Source organism: Monodelphis domestica, chromosome 2 (assembly GCF_027887165.1).
Source record: "Monodelphis domestica isolate mMonDom1 chromosome 2, mMonDom1.pri, whole genome shotgun sequence".
Lineage (NCBI taxonomy): Eukaryota > Metazoa > Chordata > Mammalia > Didelphimorphia > Didelphidae > Monodelphis > Monodelphis domestica.
Genome location: NC_077228.1, coordinates 177,616,690 through 177,635,278, shown reverse-complemented (window position 1 = coordinate 177,635,278; position 18,589 = coordinate 177,616,690). Strand labels below are relative to the sequence as shown.

Here is an 18,589-nt window from a genome sequence, read left to right as displayed (position 1 = left end):
GTATTATAAATTATAAAGCTCTAGGATTTTTTCTATATCAGGTTATGTCTGAACTGATATATCTATCATTATGCCATGCAAACTGCTTTCCATCCTCCATCTTGATATGAAGTCAAAGGAATGCTCCATGGGACCCTGAGATCTGATTATAAAGTTCACCATTTCTTTCCCATTTCTTAGGCCCAATACAATATTTCTTAGTGATCCCCATGCCCCACTTTCTACCTCTAGGATTAAGAAAAGTCATCAAATCAAACTCACTCTTCTTGGCAAAGGTATCTTAATCACCTTTTTATTCTATTTCATTCACCTCTAACTATTTTCTCTAATATTCTTCCTTTTATACTACATTGCAATATATATGTGCTATTTTACTCTTTTAGAATGCAAGGCACACTGGCACTTGTTGGTTGTGCCAAAAACTGGTACAAAAATGTTGAAGAGAAATTTGGAATTATGCAAAAAAAAAAAATGTTACTAAAATGACCTGTAACCCTTGACTCATAGATTTGATTACCAGGTTTATACCAAAAGAGGGCAACTGATAAGAAGAAAATTCCCATATATTTATTCATTCATTCATTCATTCATTTATCAGCAACACTTTTCATGGTAGTCATGAAATGAAAACAAAGTAGGTAGAGACCCACGACTGAGAAATTATTAAACAAATTGTGGTATAAGAATATAATGGAATATTACTCTGCTGTAAGAAATGATGAATGTGATGAACACAGAGAGGCATGGAAAAATCTGTAGGAACTGATGTAAAATATAGTAAGCCATAAAAAACAACAAACACTAAAATGATGCAAATGGAGAAAATGACCATATGGACAAAAAATCAAAGTGGATGTTGCAAAATTATAAAGAAACATGATATGAGACAAAAAAGAATACACCTAATCCATCCCATTTTGGACATGGGAGATCTTCAAAAGTGTTGTACAATGGCCATGCTTTCAGATTATTCAATGTATTGATCCAGTGTGCTAATTTTTTCTCTTCTTTTTATTTTTATTGGCTTATATTTTTAAAAATTCTGTTTGTTACAAGAAATTACTTTCTAGGAAGACAAGAGGATAGATAATGGGGAAAATTATGATGTTGTAAAAACCACGACATGAATTGAAACTTACTTTAAAAATTTTTTATACACTTTTGAAGGTAAGGACTTGCTTGATGGCTTCTGTATTTCCAGGGCTAAGCACCATGCAAAGCACATAATAAAGGTTTGATAAATGTTTTTCAATCAACTAGAAAATCACCTTTGTCAAGGCAGGCAGGTTCCAGTCTTGTATTCTTTAAAGGATTAAATGGTGTGTTCTGAGTCAGTTATGTAATAGCCAATAAGGATGAAACACAAGATTTGAATCCAGGTCTTCCTAACACTGAGGCTAGCTCTCTCTCTGCTATATCTCACAGATGGCTATATACCACTATTATTATATATTATTATATTATATTATAATGAATCTCAGAATGTTTGAATGAGAAAGGGGACTGGAAATTTTATAGCCCTCTCATTCTACAGGTAAAGAAACCGAGGCTTAGAGGAATGAGGATATTATGTGAATAATTAGTGACAGAGGAGAATCAGAACTAAGGTTCCTAGTCCTATTTAGACCATCAATATGTCAAACTGGTGCTACAAGCACCAAAACTAAAGTCAGGAAAATTCAAATTAATTATCCAAAGTATCTTGAATTCAAATTAATTATAGGAAGCATCTTGGAGGATCATGGCTAAACTTGATTGGAGTCTTTTTACTAGGACTTATAGATTCATAGAAAATGAAAGGTAGAAGAGATCTTGGAGATCATCTGTGCCAGGGAAAATTAATCTCCTTCATATCTTGAATCTTTCTGTCAGTCTGGGGAAGCCTAGAGACTCCTTTCAAGTATAATGTCATAAAACAAAATATAGAATTATGAGTAGAACTAATTATATAGAAATAAAAATGTAATCTTCATTTTACTTTTTATTAATAAGTAATAATAATTTTTATTAATATTAATAATATTAATAAGTAATAATAATTACTTTTTATTAATACCTAGGACTATAAAGGAAGGCAATTATATTGAAACACAGTTATCAAAATATTTTAAAAGGAAGTTCACAGACACCTATATTAAAAACTCTTAAGCTAGGCCAAAGACCATATTTTATACAGGAGGAAATATTCAGAAAAGTGAAGCAATGTATCTAGAATTATGTCTATATATTGCCGACAAATATACACTGCCGAACTCCATATAAAGATTATTAAAAGCAGTGCTAACATAAAATCTTGCCACTCCATTATTGATATCAGTCAAAATTAGCAAGAGTATGCATAGAGAATGCTCTACTGCAAAAGCAGGACTATGCAAAGCATGCATTTAGGTATGGGCAAAAAAAATAAGACCGAGCTGAAAAATCTGATTTTTATTAGCCAAAATGAGTTTTTACAATTTGTCAATGTTGTTGTTTTTATAGGAAGGAAGGAAGGAAGGAAGGAAGGAAGGAAGGAAGGAAGGAAGGAAGGAAGGAAGGAAGGAAGGAAGGAAGGAAGGAAGGAAGGAAGGAAGGAAGGAAGGAAGGAAGGAAGGAAGGAAGGAAGGAAGGAAGGAAGGAAGGAAGGAAGGAAGGAAGGAAGGAAGGAAGGAAGGAAGGAAGGAAGGAAGGAAGGAAGGAAGGAAGGAAGGAAGGAAGGAAGGAAGGAAGGAAGGAAGGAAGGAAGGAAGGAAGGAAGGAAGGAAGGAAGGAAGGAAGGAAGGGAGGGAGGAAGGGAGGAAGGGAGGAAGGGAGGAAGGGAGGAAGGGAGGAAGGGAGGAAGGGAGGAAGGGAGGAAGGGAGGAAGGAAGGGAGGAAGGGAGGAAGGGAGGAAGGGAGGAAGGGAGGAAGAGAGGAAGGGAGGGAGGGAGGGAGGGAGGGAGGGAGGAAGGGAGGGAGGGAGAGAGGGAGAGAGGGAGGGAGGAAAGGAGGGAGAGAGGAAGGGAGGGAGGGAGGGAGGAAAGGAGGGAGGGAGGGAGGGAGAGGAGGAATGTGTTTTAAAATTTGTACCTAATGTGTTGCCATTAAGTCTCATGCTGCTAGAAAGAAGAGAAATCAAAACTACATTAATGAAAAGCATCTCATTCTTATGCATCTGCTTCTGAAAAGCACCATGATAAAAAGCATCAAGTGTGAGTGGTTACTTACCCTGTGCGTTTCGTGATGGTCCCCAATGTCATTGGCTGCTTGATTTGCGCAAGAGGCACCACTACCATCAAACTAGGGAGTGGGGAAAGCCGAGGGTTGCCAGGGTTGTTGTTGGTGAAATTGTTGTACGAGTCTTGACTATTTAATTTTCCTTCAATAAAACAAAGAAATAAAACCATTCTGTTAGACTCAAAGAATGAGAGCTAGAAAGGGCCTTATCTATTTCAATTCTGTCATTGCAGAAATGGAAAAATGAAGGCTAGAGACATAAAATGACAGCTACTAATTACAAATCTATGTCTAGTAGACTAGGAAGTCATCTGCCTCTTGTAATAGTGTTAATTTCCACTTCTAAGGAATAAATGTTCATTATCACTGTGAATAATTTAGAGGCTAAATACACTGATAGGTCACTAATACATTTTCAGCATATAAGTAGAAATGTAAAATGCCCAGAAATTTTAAAGCCAACATAAGAAAACTGGAAGTTATAGTTGAAAGTCAGACAATACTGTCGGAAATGACTAGAAATGATCATAAATATAAAATAAAATGAAAGTGACAGAATACAAAATAAAAATCTCACAATCTGTTGCTTATAAGACATAAAATAAACATGATAAAAAAGAGAAGCTCCATCATTTACTGTGCATGTAAGCCCAAAAAAGAACAATAGGGATTCATGTTACCAGACAAAGTAAACATAAAAATTCACACAATATTATCAAAATAAACTAGGAAATTACATTATAAAAGGAACCATTGCAGAAACAAATATTGAAATTAAATACATATACACACACACACACACACACACACACACACACACACACGTATATTTTCCCAATGGTATAGTATCTAAATTCATAAAGGAAAAACTAATTGAATTGCTAAAAGATATATATAGCAACACAACCAGAGTAGGAGACTTTAATGTTTCTCCTTCAGAGATAGACAAATCTAACAGAAAGATAAGCAAAAAACAAAGAACTTATGAAACTGCTGAGAAATTTAGAATTAAATACTTCAAAATAAAACTAAGGAATATATATTACTTGAATTCACATAAAGAATATATACTATTTGAAATTAAAGAATATACATGAAAAGAAACTAAAGAAAATATATAGTAAAGAATACACATAGCTAAAGAACATATATATTTCACACATGAATTTTTTTTTAGCATTTTTTAAACTGACCCTGTCAGGAAACAAAGTAATTTCAAATAAATGTAAAAATACATTAAAAAAAGTAAAAAACACTCATCATATCCTTATGATGATAATATCATAATAAAATAAAAACAATTAGTTCAGGGAGCAAAGGCAAAAGAAAAAGGCCTAAATGAAGATAAATTAAAGATTCCTAAATGACAAGCAGATCAAAGAATAAGACAGCTAGTAATTATGTGAAGGAAACAATAATGGAAGGAAATGGCAAAATTTATCAGATATTGGTTAATCTAGTTCTCAAAGGAAAAGTGATATCCTTCCCCCCCAAAAAAGATTAACTGATAACAGAGATGCAGTATAGTAAAGTAAAAAAGAAAATCAAGGATTTAAATCTCTGCTCTGGCATTTACTGATTTGATGTCCATGGGTAAGTCACTTAAAACTCCTCTAGGCTTCACTTACCTCATCTGTAACTAAAGATCACATGAGATCACACACACACACACACACACACACAGTACTAGGTGAATCCTAAAGTGCCATATATTTTGGGTTTTGATAAAGTAATTGCGTTCACTTAGAAATACAGTTATACTATCTTTTTTCATTAAAGTATATTTCATTATTGACAGATATGGAGACTTAGGGGGAAAACACTAAACTCAAAATATTTGGGCTTGGAAAAGGAAACTTTAAAAAAAATGCTGTACCTTTGAGCAATATATTATATCTTCAGGTGAAGAACTGGAGTCAAAAAGATGTGAGCGCAAATATCATAACCACTGACACAATGACCTTGGCATTTTTTTAATGGTGAGCCTGTGATTGGTTAAAAAACCTCACTGGATTCTGTCCTAAAGAACCCTTGGCAATCCATCGAAGTGAGTAACTAATTTTGGTGGGTATGTCAGAAAAAAAAACACATAGTAATTTAAAATTTTAGATATTCCCTTCATAATAAAACTTTTCAAAATATTGTATTACCTATTTTAATTCTCTCTTAATTAATAAAAAAGTATAAATGAAACCACTGAAAAGCTGAATGGATTTAATCGGAAGCTAATGATAGCATCAATATGGAAAGTCTGGGGTCTTGAGTCCTAGTTTCCTCCTCAACCTGATGTAAGGTTTAAGCAAGGAAAAAAAAAAACATTACAAGGGATCTTATGACACAATTGCAAATTTGTATTTTTTGTTTCTAAATTAAATCCTTTGAAATGTTATTGGCACTCACTAATATGCCAGTAATGGGATAAGGGAGACGAAAAGCAGTAGGACCCTGCAGGTCTAGTACATCACATCACATTTTTCAACTTAAAGAAATTTTTACTTGTCAGAACCAAAATTTCTAACTCAATTGCCCTCAGATTCTGAACTAAATTGTGATGCTGGCTTAGTGAGATTGGAAGTCAAGTTCACTTACTCTTAAAAAACAGTAAGACAGGAGATGGATACCAAAGAGGAAAAGCTACATGTTTTACTATATTCTTGGGATGACGCTCCTATATGGCCATATTCCCAGTCTGAACATGCTTTTCTGCCTTCTGTAACTCACTGTAGCCACCACCTTTAAGGTATTTAGTAAAAAAAAAAAAAGCAATGGGCTACAAATTATACAGACAGGAGGAAAAGAAATGTAAAGAAAAGCAGAGAAAAAGAAAGGAAACAATGCAGGAGCCAGCCAGCTTATAATAGAATCAAGGGGCTTTAAAGAGGCAAGCCATGGTGAATTAGAAGGTTTAGATCATTAACTTGTTTTTCTGTTTCCATAATGCTGTGAAATGTCGGCTTTGTCCATAGTCAAAGGGAGGCCATATTGGGAATTAGGTTCCTAAACAACTGGGGCATTCTCAATAGACATTACACAAACCCTGGGTCAAATCCACACAGGCTGAACTGAAGAGGGTGCTTTAGATTTCAATCTACTACACCCCCAGTGTAACCACCTTTTTCCAGGGAAGAATAACAGTAAGAAAGAGTTTCCCTCACAGGAAGCAGACTAAAAAGCCATAATGGTACTTCAAATGGACTGAAGAAAGGAGAAGGGAAAAAAATCTTAATGAATTTCTCATCTTTCTAAAGACATGCAACGCTTTCTTTGCCCTCTCCTCGGGGTCATTTAATTGAACATAACTAGTAGCTTATTGACTCTCCCTCCCTCCCCCTCTCCTTACCATTTTTAACCACTGTTCATGACATTATGTATTCAAGAAAACTAATGTCTCAGAAAGAATCTCAACATTTCAAAAGTTAGTTTGGCTTCTTTTTAGCAGTGTCAATACAAAATATACCTGATCCAGGAGACAATTTACTTATAAGCACTTAACAGAAAAAAATTAATGACAAACAGGATGGAAAAGCAAAACAAAAATGAAAACTATAAAAATGACAGAAAATATTCCCCTTATTTTAAAAAAAACTTTCAAGATTCACATATTAGTAAAGCCAACATAAGCTAACTTACTCATAATTTTGGGGCTTCAAAAGCCTCAAATTGTCTTTTTTTACAAGAGATATTGCTATTGCCACACAGAACTTACTTGCCATGAAACCTCCTGCCAAAACTACTCCATGACTATGGTTACCTTCTCTAAAGAGTTTAAGAAACCTTATCTGACAGACACTAATGGTTATGAAAGTGTAATTAGCTTTTTCTACCTCCAACAGATAACCAATGGAATATTATGAGGTGGCTTTGGGTAAAAAATGGAGTGTCCTAGAACTGAGGCAATTCTAATCTGAAGTTTTCAAATCTCTCTTGTGAGTGTTAACTGGGTTAAATTGACTCATGGAATGCTACCATTACAGATGGCATCTAAAGAATATCCTATGTTCCAATTACTGAGAAATATACAAGTAAATCAGATTATAACAACTTTTATTGCCCTACAATTCTTTTTATCATATTAAAAAATAATGCAGCCAGTAGTTTTAATTGTTTCAAATCATGGCTTCCTGACTTCTAAAAAAATATAATTTTTCAAATGATTTGACTACCTTTAAGTTAATAGGATACAAGGTTAAAAGAAAAGAAAGAAAATACAAAGAAAAGTTCTTAAACATCATATTTCCAGAAAACATCCAGAATACAGACCTTGCCACATTGAAGACAGTATAGCATTTATCTTAAAGAATGAGTCATCTGGCAGGGAAGGTTGCCACAATATACAAAGTTAGCTACAGAAGTGTCATAAATGCATGGAGCTATTGAATTTTTTCTTTCTTTTTTTTTATCATCAAAGTATGAAGATAGCCTTCAGAATTTAGGTAATGACTTAACCAAATGCTCCAGACCAGCAAATGAATGTTTTTACAATACCCACTGGAGATTTTAAGAGAAATGTCAATAAATGTCACCTTAGCAAAACAAGAACAATCTCGGGCACAGAAAATGAAGGTCCATTTCCCCTTCATTTCTCTTTCAGAATGCCTATTAAAGTTAGTGGAAGTTGTCTATACATGTCAAGGGGATAATTAGCGCAGCACTCACAAGATATACAAGACATAGTAGGTAGTCAAATATGTAACAGAAAAATAAAAATACCCAACACACCAAGTGTGCAGCTAAGTGCACAGCAGATAGTGTTGGGACTGAAGTCAGAAAGGCTAATATTCATGAGTTCAAATCTGGCCTCTGATATTTACTAGCTATATGACCCTGGACAAATCACTTAACTCTGTTTCACCCTGTTTCTTCATTTGTAAAATGATCTGGAGAAGGAAATGGCAAACCATTTGAGAATCTTTGCCAAGAAAAATCCAAAATGGGGACACAGAGTCAATAACTGAAAAAAACAACAACAAAAATAAACTATGAAGGAGCACTAACAGAATATTTGGGATCCTGTTTTTGGAGAATATGAGTAAAAAGGGTAATTTTATTATGTGTAGACATTTAAAAGGGATTTAATGTTATACTGGTGAAGCAGACATACACTTCGCTATTGGAGATTTGTCACAAATAATTGTGATTATTATTTGATTCTACAACTGGATTGTAGCACTGAGTGTATGACTAACCCAGAAAACCTCAGATATCCTAGTCATTTCCTATTTAGTGAACAAATATTTACTCAACATATATTGTGTACCAAGAAGTGTAAGAAGCATTTAACAGAAAGAAACACTAGAGCTTGATGAAAAAAGACTATACAGTAAGAAGGGAAGAGTTAAAGAGGACTTCAAAATTTGTAATCAGAGATTAGAAGAAGAGCGGTGACACCACCAACAACAACAAAATCAGAAGTGATGATTATGAATGAAATTTTAGACATATTATGAGTTATGGTGCATAAATCTTAATGGCAATATCTTTTAGTCAGAAATACAAGGCTGTTGAGCAAATAAATAGTTAGGATAGAAATATAGATTTAGGAATCATAAGGAAAGGAATTACTGTTTTGTTTTTTTGTTTAATTTTTAATTAATCTAAATTTTATTTTATTGTCATGCAAAATACACATCCATATTGGTCATTGTTGTATAAACAAAGTCATACATAGCCAAAACCCCAAAATAAAACCATAAATACACTGATGTGAAAGACAACTCCAACAGTTCGTTCTCTGGAGGTGGAGGGCACTAACCATCTTTCAGAATTACCCCAGATCATTGCATTGCTAAGAGTAGCCAAGTTTTCACAGATAATTATTGTCCAATACTGCTGTGACTGTATACAATGTTCTCTCAGTTCTGCTAATTTCACTCTGTAACAGTTCCTGCAGATCTTTCCAACTTTTTCTGAAATCATCTTGCTTATCAATTCTTACAGCACAATAGTATTCCATTACCAATATGTACCAATTTTTTCATCCATTCCCCAATTGATGGACATCTAAAAAGGATCACTATTAAAGCCAGAGTATATAAATTTTAAAAGTAGAGAAAGAAAAGTTGGGAATTGAGACAAGGCCTTAGAGAAAGATCATGATTAAGGGGTAGGAAGAGGAACCACAATGGGAGGCAAAAGCAAACAATAATGTAGGAAATGGATCAAGAAAGTACAATATCACATAAAGAAAGAAAAAGGTTCACAAAGAAGGAGATGAAGACAGCATGATGTGTTTCAATCTTGTCTTCAATATTTGTTACCTATGTGATCATGGGCAATTAATTTAATACCAAAGGGTCAATATTTCCTCATCTATACAATGGGGATCAGATATGTAATACCATAAGAGAGGGACAAATTAAATAATACATGTTAACTGCTTTATAAACCTTAGAAGCACTATATATAAATACTAGCTTTCATTATTATCATTAGTGTTTAATGCAGATAAGAATCCTTGATAGGAGAACAAAAACAAAGCCATTAAATTTAACCAGAGGTTACAGGTAATAATAAAAACTCATATTCATATGATCTGTTAAGGTATTCAAAGTGCTTTCTTCACTAATCCACAATGACAAATTTTAAGTGAGAAGTCTCATGAAAGCAGTAGAGGAAAAAATCAGATTTCAATTTCAAGAATGTGAAGGAACAAGATAAAAAAGGAAAAAAGCAAAATAAACATTTAAGCAGATTAGCAAGACTTGAAATGTTTTAAAAACATAAACAGAAGGAATGTGTGGATAGAAAGAACTCATGGAGTGGAGGAAATTGATAATGTTATAGAAGGGAAGAGATATTTGTGGGGCAGATAATTGTGGGGAAGAAGTAATAGAGAAGGAAGTGATGGGAACCTGAGAATAGTTGGTGAGTCTGGATAGATGTGGAGAGAGTGATATATAAAGTCTGGGAATAAAAGAGGAAGCTAATATTTGACTAGATTTATTATTTCCTTGAAGGAAACTCCCTTGTGAGGAAATTCTTCTAACATTGACTATTGGTACTTGCCCTGCCACTGTATCCTAGTGCACTGGTAGGCTATGATATGCTGGGTCACACAGCTCATGTGCCTATGAATAAGGATTTGAACCCGGGTCTTCTTGGTTCTAAGGGTAGCTTTTAGTTCACTACTCTCATGCTGCTTTTTATACAAAGAATGAAAAAAGAGAGGGGAAAAGTGGTTTAGTAAAACTAACTAATATATCAAGTAATTCTGACAGTATATACTACCAATAATCCATGTTCACAGTTCCTCCCTCCCTCCTTCCCTCCCTTCATTTTTTCAAAAAAAGGAACTGAGATGCCCTCTCATATGTCTTCTTTGATTCCAAGGTTGGTGATATAATTTCACAGCATTCAATTTTGACTTTTTGAACCATTTGCATTTTAGCTTTTAGAATCATTTTTACTTAGAATATAGGTTATTTATGGAATTTCACCTCTGAGTTTACAGGGAAGATAGAGATCACCAAATATTAGATTCCTCTAGTGGAACTGCTTTTCACTGCTCCCTCACATTGAGTGTTAGGTCAAGAAAATTTTACTGTCAAGAGAATCCTCTTTTCATTGGAACCTGTAAGGATAGTCTTTCGGTTACTTTCATCAAGACCCAAATTTTATTAGTCAACAACATTGGGTGATCTCCTTCTCTTCTTCTTTTTAAACTCTTACCTTATGCATATTGATTCCAAGGCAGAAGAGTGGCAACGGCTAGGCAATTGGGGTTAAATGATGTGCTGAGAGTCAGGGCAGATTTAAAGGAAGATTCTTCTTGAAGGGATAGTGGGTTAAGTGACCAAAAGGCAAACAAAGAATCAATGACTTGACCTTGATAAAATCTCTTTGTGACACATGATGAAAAATATTATCCAGAAGGAACTGTTGGAATCTGATTGCAGATCAAAGCATGCCATCTTCCACTTTATTTCCTTGATGAGATTTTTATTTTATGTGTGATGTGTCTTCTGTCATGGCATGAGTAATATAGAAATGTGTTACATAAAAGCCAAAGTATTATCTATATGATAATATTTACTGCCTCAGGGAAGTAGGGAGGGTAAATGATCATAATATTCCTTCTATTTCTACATGCCTAGGATACAGGAAGGAAAAAAATATCATTAAAAGCTTTTTAAGATATTTGAATAAAATCTCTGTACAATTATTTGTTATTTCTTAATATCAGATGAACATACATTTCCAATGCCAGAGCTGCACTTTTGAGCTCCAACTGGGACAAGACCTATAAGTGACAAAATGTCACAAGAAAGGCTGTTCCCATGGTATTTCTGGTGCAACAAGACACAGGAAGTTCTAACAACCTCATGAGAAAATTAGTATTTGCAAAAATCCTAGTCCTATTTGGGGGGCTCAAGTCTATACTGATTAATTTTGTATAAACTTACAGCTTTTGAGTCCTTAAATAAATCTGCTGTAGTTCTAAACTTTTAGAGGTTCACCAGTCCCCTAAAATGAAAAGTCAAAAAATGCAAAAAAGCAAAACAAAGTACCAAGGATACTGTTTCCCAAGAGGTGAAAAAAGAAATTTTATCTGGAGAAGGAAGGAGGAAAAGGAAGAAAATAAGCATTTATATAGTACCTACCATGTGCTAGACACTAAGCTAAGTGCTTTACTAATAGTATATAATGTCATCCTCCCAACAAACCTGAGAAGTATGTATTGTTACTACACTAACTTAACAGTTAAGGAAACTGAAACAAACAGAGAGGAGGGGAAGAGAGGAGATGGTGAAAGAGGGTACAGAGAGAGACAGACCGACAGAAAGACAGACGACAGACAAACAGAAAGAGAGACAAACATATGGCCCCAGAATTAGGAATAAAATACATTTTTCCTGGTTATTTAAAAAAAGGTTCAGTAACAATGACCTTCCAGGTTGCTAAAGGGGGACAGCAATACATGAATGACTGTAAAAAAAAAAATTTTTTTCCAATAAAAAGTAATAAACTAAAGAAGTTGATTAGCAATTTTCTATGTAACTCTGGATACTCAATGTGAACAAGCTTCAACATTTCCACACAGAAATGGAAGTGATTATGATAATTGACATTTAAAATTTTATTCACAATAACTGTATTGTTTACAGAAGGTAGTTTTTTTAATAGTAATATCAAAAGAAGCAAGTAAGACTCAAAAATCCATAAAAGCAGGTCACAGATGTTAGAAACCAAAGGGAGCAGGCCTTAGAGACCTTTATTTTACAGATGAGGAAAATGAATCATAAAATGTTAGATGATATGCAAACAGTGAAAGAGCTAGTTAGTATTAGATAATGAAAAAGTACATCACGGTTAGTGGTAAGAGTGATGGACTTCGATTCAGGATTCTGTACCTAGCTCTGGCATAGGCAATGTGTCCAGAGGCAAATTATTTAACCTGTTTTCTGTAGTTTCATCTGTAAATGAAGAGTAATAAGATTTCACTACCTACTTAAGGGGTTGTTGTGAGAAAAGATCTTTTTTTAGTGTGTGCAATTATTTTTAATGCTTTTTCCTTTAGAACATTTAGTGCAAAGAGGACAATGTTTGCAGGGCATCTTGGAATTCTGGGAGAGCACAGGAATGCCAATTTCATTTGAGATGTCTGTTCCCTTCCCGATTCTCATTCCTCCAGGCCTCTTGTTCTGATTTTCCCTCACTGCCTTCTCACGGAAGTGACCTGGAAAATGGTAAAGCTGTGGATTGCATCTGTTCCTAGGCAAAGGCCTGCCCTCTGGGATCTGGAAGAGCTTCCCTGATAGAAGGAATTAAGAGAACCTATGGCTAGGTCACTCATTGTTCCTCTTAAACATGAGCTGACCAGAAATAAAATTAGATTGCCACCATATTATGTAGGCATTATTCCAAACTATGATTTTCCAGACATTCTATACTACAAATACAGAGAGGAAAAATGGATGAAGTTGAGGATAAAAGTGAAGAGAGAAAAATAACAACAGGCTTTGCTGATGCACTCAGGGAACAACCTGTCATTTCAGTTTTGCATAGGTATATTCCCAAACTGGCCATCATTAACAGAATCACTTGTACAGAGTTAAAAAAAAAAAAAAAGAGGCTGAAAGCTCCGGACAAAAGAAATCCCTGTAGGCAAAGTAAAAACAAATTAAAGGCCCCATTATAAAACACAGATGCTACAAGGAAAATAAACTTTCCAAGATTTACTGAGCTTTGACAAAGTTGGACATTTGTGGAAAAGACATCAGCATCAACTCCCAGGTAATGCTGCTGCAAAGCTAACCTCTTTTCTATTTTATCTTTACTCATTTTGCAGAAGCTTGGTTGGTATTGTTAGCTTCTGAATGCAGTGATCTGAGAATATGTGAACATGGCCTGCTGCCAGCTGCTTCTAAAGCTAGGTCCTGGGACTTGTTCACCAGTTACGGACCAAGTTTAATTTACAGTCTCTTTCTTTTCATTTCTTCAACTCCAAACCAAATAAAGAAAAAATATTTTATAAAGATTTAAGACAGAGAAAAGTTTATTGCTCTGTCTCAAAAAAAACCCCAAACATTTTGTCTATAGGCTATAGGCAACAAGCCTAAAACTATATTATTAATAAAACAACACTTCCTATTATACTTTACCATTTTAAAAGTCATTTCCTAATGAAAGCCATATAAGGTATAATAGTGAAATTATCATTAAACAGATTTTACAGAAGAAACTGAGGTTCAGAGATGGTAAATAACTTCCTAAGCTTCATATTATTAAAGAGGAGGATAAAGGCCTGGTGTTATAGACTTGAAGTTGAAGGTTTTTTCCACTATATCACTTGCTTCTCAAATTGATGAATACTAAATAGAAAAAAGGGTCAAAAATTTTGTCATGGTTGGGAAGAGTTTTCCAAATATAGCATTCTACCAAACAAGAAGAATTAAAGTAAATGAAACAGTAGACCAATTAAGTCATTTTAAAAATCCAATTTGGTAAATCTTTCTCCATCATTGCTTACAAAAGTTGTGGGCTTTTATGATTGCTTTTTAATGGTACAAGTGGACCAAATGTACCCTTATTTTGAGCTTCCCATGTTCTATGGGAAATGCTTTACTAAGTGGGGTCTAAGAATTTTATGATAGGTATATATGCATGTAGGTATATGTTTAAGGATATTCTTGGAGGTAGAAGAGAATAGTTTTTCAAATGTAGAGTGAACTGGAATGAAAAAGACCAAATGACCCTGAAGAAGAGATATGAGAAAGCACCAGCCTACATTTTTTGAAGAGGGGTGCTAATAATATGGAACATTTTATACAATGTGGACTTGATCAATATATTAATCAGTTTTGCAAAACTACTTTACTTTTATTCTTTTTTAATCTTTATTACAAGTGATAGAAGAGAAATTACATATTAAAAAGTGAAGACAAAAAAACAAAAGATATGCAACATTTAATAGAATATATTGATTTAATACAGAAGAAAGAAATTATTTGGTAGGAAGAACAAAAATGCCTAGGAATATTAGAAATGCTGAGATGGTTTTTAAAATAGGGGGAAATGGTTATTAGGGTGAAGGGAGGAAGGAAAAGGTAGAAGATTCATTTAAAGGAGAATAAAAAGGAATACAAGAAAATAAGTTTTTATAACAACCATCCCATAGGACTCATTCTGATACTGGAACTTGGAATGCTATCAAATGCTATAAATAAATATCAAGGTGTTTGAGAACATGTCATGAAGGATAGGCCTATATAAAACTCAACGTCTTCAATAGTGACATGATACACTCACTTTCCTTCATCTCTACACATACTTATACCACAGGACAATCTTCTTTTTTCAGCTGGAGGATATGATTCCCAATCTTCCAACATCCATAGTTTAACATTTTGATTTCTCCAAAATACTTATACCATCCATTTTGCTCTATGCCACTGAAGATGACTACAATTTCCAAGTACCACTATGAAAAGAAACACTGTCTTTGATTAATATATTCATCCATTACCTTAGTTGAGTTTTTATATCTCTCCAACAGCAAAAAAATTTATTAATGTGTATGTATGCATGTGTTCTCTCTCTTACCCAGAAGACCAAAGCAACCAGTCTGGTTCTAATATCCTGCTCTAGAGCTGACAGGTCAAAAAATCCTATGTGAACCAAATATTTTAACTGAGTTAACTCTGTGGAAGAAAAGTTCCAGGTTTCTTGACTCTTGTCTCAGTACAAGCACAATAATAGCTTGTTTTGAGACAATCACAGACAATCCAGGCTAAGGGAATTTAAAGTCTGCTTAACTATCACTTGATGTCCAATTTGACATTAAAGCCTTTTCAACCAAATACTAAATAATCATTTAATGAAAGCCCAATAAATCCCTACAAAATACACAACAAAGGATAATGGGAAAATGTGTATTTCTTGCTTGTGGGTTATTGTTAGTTAATTTGGGAGAAGGGTGGATTTTTCTTTTTCCATTTGATTTTTTTTTTAAGTTTACCAGATGAGAATGAAAAGCTTCCCAGATGCAGATCCAGGACTTTCACCCTTCTTTTTGACCTTTTCTCAGATATGCTCCAGTATAATCTGTAATCTACTTGAGTCGGAAGAGGAAACAGCAGCGCCCTAGTGAGAAACAGTGCCTTCTGACCCACATACTGAACTGGGAGGAAGTAAGACTGGCTCACAGGAGTACTCCGAGAGAGTGGAACAGAAAATTCAATAAAAATCATAAAAACAGCCAAAAGAGAACACAACTTGCTCCCTGCTGCCAAGCAGAATGTTTAAAGAGGGGGAGATTAAAGACATAGGAAGTTCAGTCTCTTGCTATTTGCAATCATCCACTTTATTTTTCAGTATTTTAGAAATTGAAGGGACTGGGAATAACTGCTACATGTTGAAGTGTGCAGTAATTCAATAGAAAAGATTTGCTTTGTGTTGTTTTAAAGTACCACATGGATATAAACAACAGGTATCACCTGGTAATGAAGATATTTCCTTCCAGGAAAGTTGAGGGGGCATTTTGCAGAGGATAAGGAGAAGCTGAGGAAACACTTCAAAAATAAGTCCACTATCTGACCCAGAAAAGAAGCTTAATGATGTATATATGTATGTATGTATGTGAATATGTATATACATAAAATATATATTACTCTGGATGTTAATAAAGTAAACTAAATTAATAGGGATTATTTCTCTTCCTTTCACATGTGAAACTTGTTCAATTGTTTCAGAAGTTGGTCAGTAAAAGGAAAAGTCTAACCCCAAAATCAAGATGAACTAAGAAACAGGAATTTTAGAAATGAAAACACATGAAGGCAAAGGCCATCAGAAATTTCACAAACCCTATCATTTTAAAAATTCTGACTGATGTAACAAAGGCATTATCTATTGCAGATAAGGATAGAGAGGGATGTAATATCCAAAGACCCAAAACTCTAGGAGATAGATCAGCCAAGGCCAAGCAGAGGAACTCTAAGATGTGGGAAGTTCTGACAACCAACCAACAAGGAATCCAGGAAAAGAGGTAGAAGGGCCACTTGGCAAAGTTTCCAAGTGGAAGAATAAAGGAAAATAAACAGGGGAAAATAAACAGAAAAGCAGCTGAAAGTGACCATGAGGAATATTATTAAATATGAAAGATTTCTCTGAAGTGCTTCAAGATAGAATATGTGTGAGGACCTGCCCTGAAATCTTCTGGTTGGAAAAGAAGCCTCTCTTCTACTTATGTGGCCTATCTCTGAATAGGATGCTTAATCTCATCATACTAAAGTAGTTAACAAGATCTCTACCTTACAGAAGTGAATTTCAAGTCTAGTTAATTATTTTTAGAGCACTCAAGGATTCTGGGATTAAAGACAAGTGTGTGTGTGTGTGTGTGTGTGTGTGTGTGTGTGTGTGTGTGTGTGTGTGTGTAGGTGTGTAGGTAGTAGTAGAAGTAGTAATAGTAGTTTACTATCCAATTCAAAGATTCAAATTACTGTTTGTCAAATGTGGATTGTCTTAAAGATCAATATTAACAGCAAAAGGAAAAAAAAAATTAAGATGCCAGTCAACTAAAAATTACAGAAACAGAAAGGCAATTTTCCCCACGTAAGCCAAGGGAAAATATCATGACCAAAGTCCACAAGTGTCTATTAAAATACTTCCAGGGATACATCAATTTAAATGGGAAAAAAATGACTTCCTATTTCAACAGAATTAGTTTTCTTTGAAATCCTTTATATTTTGTTAATTTAAAAACATTCTGCAAAGGGGATAACAGAACCTATCAGAATGCTGCTAAAGGGGTCCAATACATACAAAAAGATAAGGAAGTGCTTGCCTCTGATTCTTCCTTCTATCCTATAATAAGCATACATAAAATTTTAAGTTTCTCTAAATAAAATACAAATATAACATTCAGAAAGAGTAGAACCAAAGATTTTCAATTCATAGTTTGCAAGTTCCCCAAATATGAAATCTTTATTTACAACCATAGATGTTAAAACAAAGGAAACTCTCTAGCCATACCATAAATGACTGCTCTTCAATGATCTCTATCCTTGAATCCCTGATTTACTGACCTCAAAAAGTATCAGATAAGAACAACAAAAGTAGTTAAAATTCACACCTTAATAGTGCAAAGAAAATGAAATGTTGGGTTTAATTCATTCAAGGAAGCTAAGAGCCCTTGGCTACATCCATTTCTATTATTGTTTATAGCAGTATAAGGCAATATGGAGATATTGGAAGGTGTTACATACTCAAAATACCAAGGAAATCATACAACTGTAGTATTCCTAAATAGAATACTCAAAGTACATTTCAAAGGACATAAAAAAGGTAAGAGAGTACTCAGTTTATCAACTTCACATTTTCAATCAGTTTCAAACAATGTGTACACAAAAAATGATGACACAAAAAGCAGGGAGATAAAACTCAGAATAACAATAATAATATTTTAGCTTCAACTTTCACTTAAAACATAACTATAAAATTAAATGGCAAAGTATTATTTCTTATTATTATTCCTAAAAGTCCTGCTTTTACCGAGTCTGTTAAGGATATTTTCTGGCTCTGTGTTAGCACTATAATTCAAGTCATGAGAAGTGTCAAAGATGCATCTCCTTCAGATGGGAAAGAGCCATTGATGTTAACAACTCTCAAAGATGCAGAGGTTTAAGGGTAGGGGTTAAGGGTAAAAGGAAAACATGAAAACAAGCATTTTGCAGAACAAGCAAGATAAAATAGATTTTAAGTCCAGGTTAACATTTCAGTATCTTTGCTCAAAATAGTTTTTAATTTTTTCACCCAATAACCCCACAGGAAACGTATATTCCATTTGAATGGTGTCTTCTATGATTATTAAAAATAAGAAAGCAAAAAGATGACCAGTTCATTAGAGAATAAATCATAGAAAATTAACATACAGTGAGAATAAAGAATCCAGGCACAG

At 34.2% G+C, this 18,589-nt stretch overlaps 1 protein-coding gene across 1 annotated transcript in view; it reads right to left on the bottom strand.

Moving 5' to 3' along the window:
- Positions 1–18,589, bottom strand: part of BCAS3 (BCAS3 microtubule associated cell migration factor) — a 957,541-nt gene that overhangs the window by 462,327 nt on the left and 476,625 nt on the right. The window contains exon 17 of the mRNA XM_056814655.1: positions 3,187–3,337. Within this exon, the coding sequence (XP_056670633.1) occupies positions 3,187–3,337 (151 nt within the window). The remainder of the gene's footprint in view (positions 1–3,186; positions 3,338–18,589) is intronic.